This window comes from Halichondria panicea, chromosome 8 (genome assembly GCF_963675165.1).
Source record: "Halichondria panicea chromosome 8, odHalPani1.1, whole genome shotgun sequence".
NCBI classification, from domain to species: Eukaryota; Metazoa; Porifera; class Demospongiae; order Suberitida; family Halichondriidae; genus Halichondria; species Halichondria panicea.
Genome location: NC_087384.1, coordinates 6,779,682 through 6,791,004, shown reverse-complemented (window position 1 = coordinate 6,791,004; position 11,323 = coordinate 6,779,682). Strand labels below are relative to the sequence as shown.

Here is an 11,323-nt window from a genome sequence, read left to right as displayed (position 1 = left end):
CTAACCTATGTAAGGAAGTTACATTTAATATGTCAACTTAGCAAACGATATGGTGATTGGGTCATGATAAAAAATAATAAAATAATGATATAATTATAGTAAACCAGTAAATCTAATAGAGTTTTTTTGTGAGATTGTTCGTTGGTGGTTGTTATCGAAAGAACCAGACATTGCTGAAGCGAATCACTCCAACTCTCTTAGCAGCCAGATATATGTGGACAACTGCATACACTGCACATGTAGGAAGACATACATATGAACAAGCATGCAGGATAGGTTTTCATTAATCAGAAATCACGTTCTAGCCTAGCAAAAGGATTCGCTACTCTTGTAACTACAGATGACATGCATGAAATACCATGAAAGCCACACAACAGGTCAAAACAAACCCTTTCCTCTATAAAGTATATGTCATCTCACCAGACGGCAGGAGTACAACAACGGCGATTATGAAGAAGATGATTCCTCTTAAAATGTCCTGATTCTCGGTGTGATAGGCGCCCTCCAAGGCTATGCCGGTGATGAAAGAAGCTGCACAGGAGGGAGGGTCGTTGTCATGCAACTTAATAATATTACAGGTACATAACTCAGTGAGTGGAGAATCACCACAAGTGTGCATGCCTTGCAGCAAGTTATTAGTTTTAACTGCTGCAGATTTTGATATAAAACTTTTTTGGTGAATCAAAAGCTTGTTAGATTCCTTACCTGTACAGATATCATATGGATGCACGGTCAAGTACAATACACAATACAGCTAGTTACTAGGAGGTCACACCTATTCCTAGGAAGACCAGAATCCATGCTCCAATCACGATGCATATATTCTTCTTAATAGCAGGTTCTTGAAACCACCTGTATAATTATAGAGGATGTGCACACAGGAAGAGCTAGGTTAGTGTAGGACCACCACACATGACACCAGTATCAACACACACACCCCCACAAGTGCAAACCATTAATTATTTTGGGAGAGAGCTATTGGAATGCCTAAACACACTAATTAACACACTAATTACCGGTTCTAAAAGATCACTACTATAGTGGAGAATAAATGGGAGAGGGGGGATACCGTATTACTAGAATGTTTTGCGAGCATCAAACGTGTGCAAACTCTGCGAGGTTTATCAATTCGCAAAAAAAAATCGCGACCGTCAAAGGGTTAATTTTTCTGCTGAGTTGGCTCATTCGCAAAGGTTTTTCATCCGCAAAATATTCTAGTTAATACGGTAGTGGGGGATACCCTAGTGGGACAGACAATACATACGCTACTGTGACACGAGACCTCACCATTTTGCTGGTCCACTGGCTGTGCCTGTGCCTCTCCTCTTCTTCACAGCTATCCTCTGATAGTCACTGTCATCAGAGCTCAGAGAATCATCACTCTCACTCTCAATCAGAGCACGACGGTCGCTATCCAACACCTGTGTGTGTGTGGGTGGGTGAGGTGTGGTGTGGGCGTATATTACAGATCACCCACCGAGGTCATTTCCAATACGCTTTTTTTCGGCTGTGGGTTGTATGGCTTCACGGGGACAGCACTAGCTATAGCAGAGCTTGGCTCCACACTGGTGGTCGATGATGTCATGAACAACGGCTCGTTAACTGGTTTGATGAAAGGGGAGTCCCCATTAGCCTCAGGGGCCACTTGTTCCACTGACTCAGACTGAGACATGACTGTGTGTGCGTGTGCGTGTGTGTGCGTGTGTGTGCGAGTGCGTGTGTGTGTGTGTGTGTGTGTGTGTGTGTGTACGTGGGAATACATTATGTACATTGTATGACAACCTAGCTAAAATTGAATGATATTTATCCAACAAGGGAAAGGGTAGCACAATAGGCTGCTATCAGCTTACCTAATTATGTTGTCGAGGTGCTCTATAGACTGCTTCCCTACTTCCAGAAAATTCAACAACAGACTGGAACCCTAGTGTCCTGTACTGTACTGTGTACGTACGATCGGTTTGTGTCTCGGTTTGTGTTGACAGTTTGTTTTGCTTCTTCTTTGCAGACTTTGACCTGAGCAGCCACTCCCACTTATCCTGCTATAGCTCTCAGCCACTCCCACTTATCCAATATCCTGCTAGCTCTCAGCCACTCCCACTTACCTTCTTCACAGTAGTTGGCCTAGAGCTAGCTAGCTAAGCTACCAGTACAGTACGGTTGATGATGGCTCTCCGAGGTGTGCGAGTGGTGGAGATGGCTGGACTAGCTCCTGCACCCTTTGCAGGCATGATACTGGCAGGTATCACTATTAATTTCAATTTATTTATAGTATTTTTATTAAAATTAATAATTATCTCTCACAGATTTTGGTGCCTCAGTGGTGAGGGTAGACAAGCCTGACCAACCTCCTCTAGACACACTCGCAAGGTATGTCAGTTTAATAGCGTTATAACTATCCATTTTACGCCCCCTCCCCCCACACACACAGGAACAAGAGGTCAATTGCTGTGAGTCTGAAGAGCCCTAGCGGTGTGGAGATAGTTCGTAGGCTCTGTAGTCAGGCAGACGTGATCATTGAACCATATCGACCTGGTGTCATGGAGAAGCTAGGTCTTGGTCCGAACGTCTTGATGGAATCTAATCCACGATTGGTGTACGCTCGACTGACTGGGTTTGGCCAAACTGGGCCACTGTCTCATAGGGCTGGCCATGACATCAACTATTTAGCTACTGCAGGACTGCTCTCTGTGAGTCACTCTATACTCTTAGTTAGAGCTCCTAAAACTTTAATCTGAGCATACCATATGATAGGCCTTGTCTAGAGCTACAGAATGCATCTCTTAGTTTTGATATTGATAGCTTTTTAGTGAAGTTATGACCTCCTGGAGTAACTTGCCAAATTGTTTCTTTTTCACAATAATAAATAAGACTATAACGTGGTCTTTTGTCCATTTACAGATGTTAGGGAGGAAAGGGGAGAACCCAATGGCCCCTATTAATCTGGTGAGTGCATAATATTATTTGCTGCAAAGCCAAGGACTAACAATAATAATTTGTAGTTGGCAGATTTTGCTGGAGGGAGCTTCTCTTGTGTGATTGGAGTATTGATGGCTTTGTTTGAGAGATCGAAATCAGTGAGGCAATTTATCCACTGCCACAACTCATGATTTATTCCCTATTATAAATTATACGCAGGGCAAAGGTCAAATAGTGGATGCAGCTATGGTGGATGGAGCAGCTTATCTTGGATCTTTTCTACTGGCCTCGAGGAAGATTGGTCTATGGACTGGTAAGATAATCGCTATAATGATCATCTTACTGGTTGTCTTTTCGCAGGAGAGAGGGGAGAGAATATGCTGGACACTGGAGCACCTTTCTATGACACGTACGCATGTTCTAATTATGAGAGCTAATTCGTTATTACTTTAAATTAGGTACAAGACCTCTGATGGCAAGTACATGTCAGTGGGCGCCATAGAACCTCAGTTCTATACGTAAGTGTATTCATTCAATGTATTTGTGATCATGTGTACCACCGCCCCCTCACCACCGCCCCCTCACTGCCCACACCGCCCACCACCCTGCAGTGCACTGCTAGAGGGTCTTGGTATGAGTGAGGCAGACCTTCCTAACCAGATGGACAACAGTGCTTGGGTGAGTGTTTATATAGAGACTGCTGTGTTGGGACTAATTGACCTTTTGTCCGTTAGGATGACCTCAGAGGGAAATTTGCTGCTATTTTTGCGACTAAATCACAAAAAGAATGGACACAGATATTCTCAAGTACGTATGTCTACAAATATACCTAATTACAGTGAACCCCTCCCTCCCCCTAGAAGCTGATGCTTGTGTAGAGCCAGTGCTCTCAATGGAGGAAGCCAGCGATCATTCTCACAACACACAGCGTCAAGTGTTCCACAAGCACTCATCCGGAGAATTTGAACCAAGTAAGCCACGCCTAATAATTACTGTGTGAGCTATGCATCCCCCTCCCACGCATAGTGCCTGCTCCGAGGCTAAGCCGCACTCCTGGCAAACCAGGTATATAATTCAGTGATCTATTTTCCTCAATTTTATTAATTTTTGTGTTATTTCCCCTCATGGCACAGGGAGTTTCGGCCAGCCAGAGATAGGAGAGCATACGGTGGAGGTGCTGAAAGAGCTGAGCTTCTCCCAACAAGATATCCAAGAGCTCATGGACAATAATACTATAGCTCAGTCAGAACCCACTTCAAAACTGTGAACATTTAATTTGTAAATTGAAAGTCAAGTATTTTGTTAAAGAGAACATTAATTTATAGTCAAAAGTTTATGTACATTATATTAAAAGGTGTGGACACTAATTATAGAAATGCAACTGATAAGCAAAGATTGTATATACAGCTATTATAGTTGTGTGTTTCTGAGTCTCTTTATGAGAAAGAAATCCTTGGGCATTAAAGTGACCCGCTTTGAGTGCAATGAGCAAAGGTAGGCGTCCGACATGAAGTGGATGAGGTAGGCCTCAGAGGCTTCTTGTAAACACTCCACTGCTGCCTGCTGCCAGCGAAACTGGTTACCACTGGGGTGGGAGTTGATGAGGATCTCGCGGACGAGTCTAGCAAAGGGAGCTTTTCTGATGAGCAGCATTGTCGTCTTCTGGTAGTGACGTATCTCACGCAGAGCCACTGTGCCGGGTCTGAATCGTCGAGGGGCAGGCTGTTTGCGTGTATGTGAAGACTTGGGTCCAGGTGTACGTGTATGGGGTGCCTTCTTGCCAGCAGAACGGGGGGTCTGTAGGTACGTACGTGGAGATAAATTATATGGAACACAGTGCAGTGAGCAATAAGCAATGTAATCTCTTGAGATATAATTTATAGCTTCAACTAATTTACCTGTGCAGTTCTAGGCATTGCTGCAACTCTCTTGGGTGGCTGTGGATGGCTTGTCGAAGTGCTTGGTCCCCTTCACGATCCCCTTTGCACAAGTTTAGCTGGTAAAGGTCGTCCAATGCCTGATTAGCCAATCAAAGCACTGTTTTAGTGGTGGTGCCATAGCAACAGACAAGGCTTCCAATAAAAAGTGAATATTCAAATGAGATTGTCAACTGCCGTGATCGTCTAGAGGTTAGGACATTACGTTGTGGCCGTAATAACCCAGGTTCGAATCCTGGTCACGGCATTCTTTTTTTAATTACAAGGGAAAGAATCCAAATACCAACCAGTGTGGATAATAATTTTATTAGAACAAAACATTTTCAAGAGATAGGTGATTATAGAATCGTTTGAGTAAAGTATGAGATAGTTATCGTTCAGTCTGACTCTGACTCCGCCTCTTCTCCTGAGGTAAGCTCCGCTTCTCCTTCACTGTCTGCCTCATCATCACTGGGCATACTCACTAGACCACCACTACCACCACCAGCATTGGCCTTTGACATCGAACTACGGGTGCCTGGGGCAACAGAAAAACATATCGTCAAATCGACTTGTAATTTACCTCTAAGCATACGTATGCACAAAGATGTAGCTACATTGTACATACCACAACAGTACATGTACCCGCAACTCTACACAGTCCTCACCTTTCTTAGCAGGAGGGGGTGTCTCCTCCTCTGACTCCTCCCCCTTAATAGAGTCATCTGAGTCCACCACGAACTCTGCACTCTTGTACTTCCTACTGTCGGACATCATTTGACTGGACGCACTATTCTTAGTGGGGCTACGGCTGCTGGATGGCTTACTCTTGGTAGACCTAATACAATAATCGACCGAAACACTCACTTGACAATTTGGACTGGGAATGAATTACTGATCTAAGACACCATCATTGGTTAGACTATCAAAGAGGTAGTAAATGAAATCGTACGTTTGCAACACAAGTTATGGACAATCAAATGTAGCTCTGAAAACAGGCTTAATTTAGACCACTTGTACTTATATGCTCACTATGAAAATTGACAATAGGGGTCTGAAATAAATCACTGATGCAAGCACACCATATTGTAGCACTATCAAAGAGCTACTCAATGCATATTTTTTTTTTAAATTTGGACATTCCTAACACAAGTTATGGATCATCAAAGTAGTCCACCTTTTGGCTGGTGTAGATGATGTCCCGGCGGTGGTGGCAGCAAACCTTGCAGCTGCTCCTGAACTCTTGTACTCTGCCAGCGCGACCTCATACCTCTTCTTGTCTTTGGCTGCCTTCCTTTCCCACTCCTAAAGAAACGAAACAAATCACTCGACTATCGAAATATGATGACACAATCTGAGATGCACAGACATTGCATAGCAACAATCATTAGCACAGTACACTACTGCGAGTAAATTTCATTAGTACACATTTTCGCATGAACTACCCAATTATATATTCGTACAGCTCAGGATTGTGACACAGAACGCACAGAATAATTACGGAGTTTTAATTTTCAGATAAATGCTCTAAATATGAAAAATTCCACCATACGAATAACCCGCTATAATTATGGTAATGATACACTTACACTTTTGTCTGTCAATTTCTTCCACAGTTCTCCGGCTTTTTTGCTGACTTCAGTCACGGCAAACCCTGGATTCCTCTCTTTAATAGCGGCTCTGTTCTCACCCAACCAAATGAAGAACGCAGTACTCGGCCTCTTCGGAGCGTTTACATCTTTCTTGGCTTTGCCGCCCTTAGGCTATAAATTATTTATTATCCTATTATTTTCACATGTTATTGGGTTACCTCTCTTTTTGATCGCTTTGCTGGAGTAGCTGCTTTGGACGTTTCCTTCTTTCTTTTCTTTGGTTTTGTTTCCTCCTCCTGAACTTCGACCCCTCCATCAGACTCCTCATCAGTCAGTTTAGCATCAGAGTCGAACCTACACACAACACACACACTCACACACACACACCTCACACACACTTACTCGAGCGCTTCGTCGCTACTTTCAGCGGCCACAAAATCAGAATCCTCTGTAATGAAAATGAAAAAAAAGTGGGTGTGGTTGACTCTAACTAGAGCCCACCATCCTCAGAGTCCCTCTCCTCTCCCTCGGCTTTCATTCTCTCCAGGTACGCATCATGGCCGCCCTCACTAGAGGAGCCGTCATCATACTTGGCCTTGCTAACCTGTGTGGGCGTGTGTGTGTGAGGGGGTGGTGTGGGCGAGATAGGTGGCGTGTCTTACCTGTGGCTTGCTTTTGTTCTTAACACGGAGATTTTTCTCAGAGACAAATTCAAACAATCGATTGTAGTCCTCTCTGTGGAGGGTAATATGATATTATCAATTTTTCCCTCATAGCCCCCACACACACACCCACACACCACACACACACACACCCACACCACACACACCCACACCACACCACATATAACCTCACTTCATGACACTGCTGAAATGGTGAGATTGTCCGTCTTTTAGCTCCACCTCAAAGTCAAAAGATCGACTGATACCCGCTCCTCCCGTCATCCTTGCAAAGTTGACCGAGGCAATAGCATCAAACTTGATAAAGACTGGTGGCTTGTGTACAAAGATGAATCCTTTATCTAGAGGGTAGAGATATCCGGAGGTGGCTCGACAGGAACAAGAGATGGCACACTGGTTGTTGACACTGCAAGGAGTGGGGGGGGGGGGGGGGGTAGGAATGGATGTTGTATTATACGCTAGATCAAGGCCAGTCAAATACACATAAACACACGTGGAACCATGGTTACATAGCTATTAGGGAGGCCTATCAGCTTATCCCAAAATTGCTGGCCATTTACTTTTCATCAAAACAAAAAGCCTTGTGTTTCTCAATTAATAACATCTCACCTCTTGAATGTTCCTGGTACAGTGATCTTCTTGCCCACCAGATTCCTCAGCACTCGACTAAACACTTCATAGAAGGTCCCAGACAGTTGCTTTGAGAGTTTACCATCGTACTTGTCCTGAAGCTCCTCCCTGTGTGGGCGTGTGTGTCAGGGGGTGGACACGGTGGTGTCAACATGAACAAATGGCCCGGCCCAGTGCTGTAACATTACTAAGTAAGTGTTTTCATGATTAATCAGTTAGATAGAGCTCAAAGAGCTATAAGTGAAAATGGGTAATCCCAACTAGAGTTACAGACAATCAAACAGGCCTGTTTCAGGAAAATCACGTGCAATACATGTACACCACGCGTGTGAATATGCACACACTCACTCTGTTAGTGTGAGGGAGACATCACAGTCCTCGTCAATCGGGAGTAAGAAAATGACAAAGTAATAGCGAGTCTGCCCCTGTCTAATGGGAGGGTCCAGTCCAATCACAAAGAACATCTGTCTCTGATCATTGTGAGGGAGGAGGAAGAGACGTGTGATGGACGAGAAGGGAAGTTTGTAGTCAAACGTTTTACCGTGGAGCTGTAGGAACGTTGGGAACGCCTTGATAGAATAACGACCTCTGGAGGGGGTGGGGTTATAAGTAATAGTGACAAATAGGATGAAGACATTCTAATACCAGTAAGAATTTCAAGGAGAGGGTTACCACCAACACTGTCCTTGAGATTCTTACTGGTTATTAAAGCATTTACGTTATTAGACCAACGGAACTAAAGTTATGGCTGTTCAAAGATACTTTAGGTACCTCTGAGCATACACAAGCAACCACCACTCACCTCGGAGTGAGACTAGGAATCTCCTCGAAGGTTACAATGGCGTCTCCAGTGGCTTGCATAACGTCAGCCTTGGCCAGAACCTTGTCATGGAAGGTCTTGACCGGGTCTTCCTCTGTCTCCTCCCCACCCTCCTCTCCACCCGCTGTTGTCATGGGGATGTGGAACCTCATCTCAACGAGGGACACGGCCGCCTCATCACTCTGATGGAACTCCATGACTACCTCATTCTTACCCATAGTCACCTGATGAGGGGATTAGATATGACTGTGTTTTTACTTCCATTCTACAGTATTTTACTGTAGATAAACTTTCAGCAGCCATAACTTTAGTATCATTGATCCAAAGTCAAAAATTTTATGATTTTCTGAAAGCTTAGAAATAGACCTTTCAAATCATGTGTTTTAATCCACAATTTCGTTCGGGCCATAATTTGTCATTTTTCGGCCTTGGACCATGGGCTATAATCCATGGTATTTGGCCAAAATTGGCAAATTCTGTGATATCCCAAATATGAACATTGATGGTACCATTTGAAAGGTCTCTTTCTAAGCTTTCAGAAAACCACAAAATTATTAAAATTGGATCCACGGAATTCAAGTTATGGTGACCGAAAGATGTTTAATACGAATCTCACATTGCTGCCATTCTGTTTTACCGTAATTTGCCTGATACTTATAATTATTATTCAGACCCACTCACCTGTGATACTTCGTTGAGGGGTACCTCGAAGGCTGGTTTGTTGTCAACAAGGAAGGACATTAGTGACCCCCTGAACGAGGCCTCCCCCCAGTTCCAACCACGGGCACATAGCTCCACTTGAGGGAGATCCTTATGGTACTGGCTCTTGAGGTACTCCTTCAGGTCACCATAGTCCTATAGTATAAGGACACAGTACATTAGTATAGTAGAGTGGAGCTAGCGCAGATCTGCTAGAATTGAAGAGTAGAGTAAAATTAAAGTTGGGGAGTCACCGGGCGACGCCCCAACTTGCTTATGTACTTTACAAGAGTATGATGTATTTAAAAGTTAGGGAAATTTTTATATATAAAGAAAATTCCCACAAGAGGGAATCGAACCCAACGCCTTATCTATCACATAACATACATTATATATATCGTACCCACTCACCGACTCTTTGAACCCTGCGAATTTTGTAACGGCCCCGTCTCTGCTCACAATCTTGACCTCATAGCCTCTAGCTGCTCGCATCCACTCGAGTGTAGAGAAGTCACTCTCTCTCACCTGGAATGTCTTCCCTGTACGTGACGATTTGAAGAATATCCCCTCCTCTTGAATACGAACCCGACCAGGGTCCTAGGGGGAGGGTCAGGGGTCAATGGGGTCATGAGGGCCTCTACAGGTACTTACAAACACGCCTCTAGTGATATGGCCAATGTCCTTGTAGTCCATGGACACCAGTAGTTAATAATGGAGAAGAGATGAAGATCAGTATACACAGTGCAGTGAATACTCCACGTGGACCACAACCACGCCCCTCTTTTGCAGACTAGTAAAGGGGTGTGGCTACAGTCTGATTGTAGGGGTTTTCCCTTATAAAAGGATGCTACAAAAAGGGGAGTTCCCTCATTCTTCATGCTGCTTTGTGCTAAGCTTCTTTTAATAAATACAGTGTGCTATGGCCGGCACTAGCCACTTGCATCTGCTGGGCTCCAAGCTAAACCTGGCCCACCTCCTGGAGGCCTCCAAACAAGACCTTGTCAGGTTACTGGGCAACCCGGACAAGAAGAAGGTCAGTCACACAACTCTGGCTCCACTGTACACTCTAGTATTAAATAAGGGCTGATAAATGGTTTCCAGGTTGAGCTTATTCCATAGCTCAAATACGAGAGTAAAAATAATTACGTTTGTTCGCTAGAAATGGTTTAACAAAAGCATGATCGTTGTACAATAAATATAAATAAAATTAATCATTAATAGCTAGCTAGAGGCAATGTCTGAGCAACCCTTGCCATACTTCCCTGCAGGTGATAGTATGGGACTCTGAACTGATTGCTCCAGTCGGGATGATCGCTGATGTCCAGTTCCTGCGAGAGCATGGGGTCTCAAAGATGGTTCGTCTGCCGGTGGTGGACCTCACTAAGGCCTACCCGGATGAAGACGAATATCTATTCCTGATCAGACCTCAACTGGGTGTGGTCAGCGGTGTCATAGAGGCTATACGGTATGGGGGTGTAGTCAGCGGTGTCATAGAGGCTATATGGTATGGGGGTGTAGTCAGCGGTGTCATGGAGGCTATACGGTATGGGGGTGTAGTCAGCGGTGTCATAGAGGCTATACGGTATGGGGGTGTGGTCTAAATGTTGACACTTTTGGGAAGTATGGAAAGTCTGTTTATTTGTATGAATATTCTTGTCTTGTACTTAGGCTGATATTTTTTATTTTCAATGTACTTGTTGGTGTTAGTTGTTTGGCTGTTTGTAGGGCAATAAAGTTAATGGTACATGTATTATATTGTATATTCAGTTTCAGCATGTGTGTTGCTCTCATTACAGGACGTCCTCCAACAAGCATAACAAGAAGTTCACGGTCATCTTTGTGCCCATGAAAGCCCCTCACTGTATCACCAAACTAGAGGTACGTTGGGTTGCTCATTTGAAACTGTGATCGATAGAAGCTTAAGTTTGGTGATTTAGCTAGTCGAAATCCTTAAAAAAAGCAAAGGCTATAGCCTTACAAAAATTCAGCCATTTGGAGCTATCTTTGAGAGCCCGTAATTTGTGTTCAGGTTGTCCAATTATTGCATTCAATAGCTCTCAGAATTACCTT

The 11,323-nt window shown here is 44.0% G+C and overlaps 4 protein-coding genes and 1 non-coding gene across 7 annotated transcripts in view; 3 read left to right on the top strand and 2 right to left on the bottom strand.

Moving 5' to 3' along the window:
* Positions 1 to 32: 32 nt before the first annotated feature.
* On the bottom strand, positions 33 to 2,025 carry LOC135339394 (transmembrane protein 134-like). The gene is made up of 6 exons (XM_064535473.1): positions 1,851 to 2,025; positions 1,478 to 1,674; positions 1,288 to 1,421; positions 776 to 852; positions 421 to 531; positions 33 to 231 (listed from the first exon to the last, which is right to left on the bottom strand). Exons 2-6 carry the CDS (start codon positions 1,670 to 1,672, stop codon positions 152 to 154), a joined length of 597 nt encoding a protein of 198 aa, XP_064391543.1. The 5' UTR covers positions 1,673 to 1,674; positions 1,851 to 2,025; the 3' UTR covers positions 33 to 151.
* Positions 2,026 to 2,077: 52 nt separating this feature from the next.
* LOC135339388 (alpha-methylacyl-CoA racemase-like) lies at positions 2,078 to 4,247 on the top strand. Of its 2 annotated transcripts, none has more exons than XM_064535466.1 (13): positions 2,078 to 2,239; positions 2,304 to 2,367; positions 2,429 to 2,687; positions 2,899 to 2,943; positions 3,000 to 3,074; positions 3,136 to 3,229; positions 3,277 to 3,325; positions 3,375 to 3,434; positions 3,528 to 3,594; positions 3,651 to 3,723; positions 3,780 to 3,887; positions 3,943 to 3,981; positions 4,050 to 4,247. In XM_064535466.1, the coding sequence occupies exons 1-13, from the start codon at positions 2,161 to 2,163 to the stop codon at positions 4,181 to 4,183; spliced, it is 1,146 nt and encodes a 381-aa protein (XP_064391536.1). In that variant the 5' UTR covers positions 2,078 to 2,160; the 3' UTR covers positions 4,184 to 4,247. The 2 variants fall into 2 exon arrangements, with proteins under 2 accessions (XP_064391536.1, XP_064391535.1); XM_064535465.1 differs by having other exon boundaries at positions 3,777 to 3,887.
* A 781-nt stretch (positions 4,248 to 5,028) lies between these two features.
* On the top strand, positions 5,029 to 5,100 carry Trnah-gug (transfer RNA histidin (anticodon GUG)). Its single transcript has one exon. It is a non-coding gene; the product is annotated as a tRNA-His (tRNA).
* Positions 5,101 to 5,127: 27 nt separating this feature from the next.
* On the bottom strand, positions 5,128 to 10,037 carry LOC135339382 (FACT complex subunit SSRP1-like). The gene is made up of 15 exons (XM_064535457.1): positions 9,905 to 10,037; positions 9,665 to 9,850; positions 9,236 to 9,409; positions 8,537 to 8,778; positions 8,083 to 8,322; positions 7,714 to 7,842; positions 7,280 to 7,510; positions 7,087 to 7,159; positions 6,926 to 7,028; positions 6,827 to 6,872; positions 6,643 to 6,778; positions 6,422 to 6,595; positions 6,010 to 6,137; positions 5,501 to 5,670; positions 5,128 to 5,370 (listed from the first exon to the last, which is right to left on the bottom strand). The coding sequence occupies exons 1-15, from the start codon at positions 9,944 to 9,946 to the stop codon at positions 5,231 to 5,233; spliced, it is 2,214 nt and encodes a 737-aa protein (XP_064391527.1). The 5' UTR covers positions 9,947 to 10,037; the 3' UTR covers positions 5,128 to 5,230.
* Positions 10,038 to 10,100: 63 nt separating this feature from the next.
* LOC135340531 (vacuolar protein sorting-associated protein 33A-like) overlaps positions 10,101 to 11,323 on the top strand; it is a 5,478-nt gene continuing 4,255 nt past the window's right edge. Inside the window, exons 1-3 of one of the 2 annotated variants that reach the window (XM_064536880.1) lie at positions 10,101 to 10,286; positions 10,522 to 10,718; positions 11,050 to 11,131. In XM_064536880.1, coding sequence (XP_064392950.1) covers positions 10,173 to 10,286; positions 10,522 to 10,718; positions 11,050 to 11,131 — 393 coding nt within the window. In that variant the 5' untranslated portion in view covers positions 10,101 to 10,172. Of the gene's footprint in view, positions 10,287 to 10,521; positions 10,719 to 10,807; positions 10,836 to 11,049; positions 11,132 to 11,323 lie in introns of those variants that run through there. The other variant, XM_064536881.1, reaches the window with a different exon arrangement.

Bases quoted from the DNA above. Each gene is read 5' to 3' on its own strand.
- LOC135339394 (XM_064535473.1), bottom strand. From the start codon at position 1,672: ATGTCTCAGTCTGAGTCAGTGGAACAAGTGGCCCCTGAGGCTAATGGG. The intron at 1,422-1,477 runs GTGGGTGATCTG...ACACACACACAG, and splicing joins GCGTATTGGAAATGACCTCG to GTGTTGGATAGCGACCGTCG. The intron at 853-1,287 runs GTGAGGTCTCGT...ATAATTATACAG, and splicing joins GCCAGTGGACCAGCAAAATG to GTGGTTTCAAGAACCTGCTA.
- LOC135339388 (XM_064535465.1), top strand. From the start codon at position 2,161: ATGATGGCTCTCCGAGGTGTGCGAGTGGTGGAGATGGCTGGACTAGCT. The intron at 2,688-2,898 runs GTGAGTCACTCT...GTCCATTTACAG, and splicing joins CTACTGCAGGACTGCTCTCT to ATGTTAGGGAGGAAAGGGGA. The intron at 3,230-3,276 runs GTAAGATAATCG...GTCTTTTCGCAG, and splicing joins GAAGATTGGTCTATGGACTG to GAGAGAGGGGAGAGAATATG.
- LOC135339382 (XM_064535457.1), bottom strand. From the start codon at position 9,946: ATGGACTACAAGGACATTGGCCATATCACTAGAGGCGTGTTT. The intron at 8,323-8,536 runs GTGAGTGGTGGT...CACCCCCTCCAG, and splicing joins ATTCCTAGTCTCACTCCGAG to AGGTCGTTATTCTATCAAGG. The intron at 7,843-8,082 runs GTGAGTGTGTGC...ACGCCCACACAG, and splicing joins GTCTCCCTCACACTAACAGA to GGAGGAGCTTCAGGACAAGT.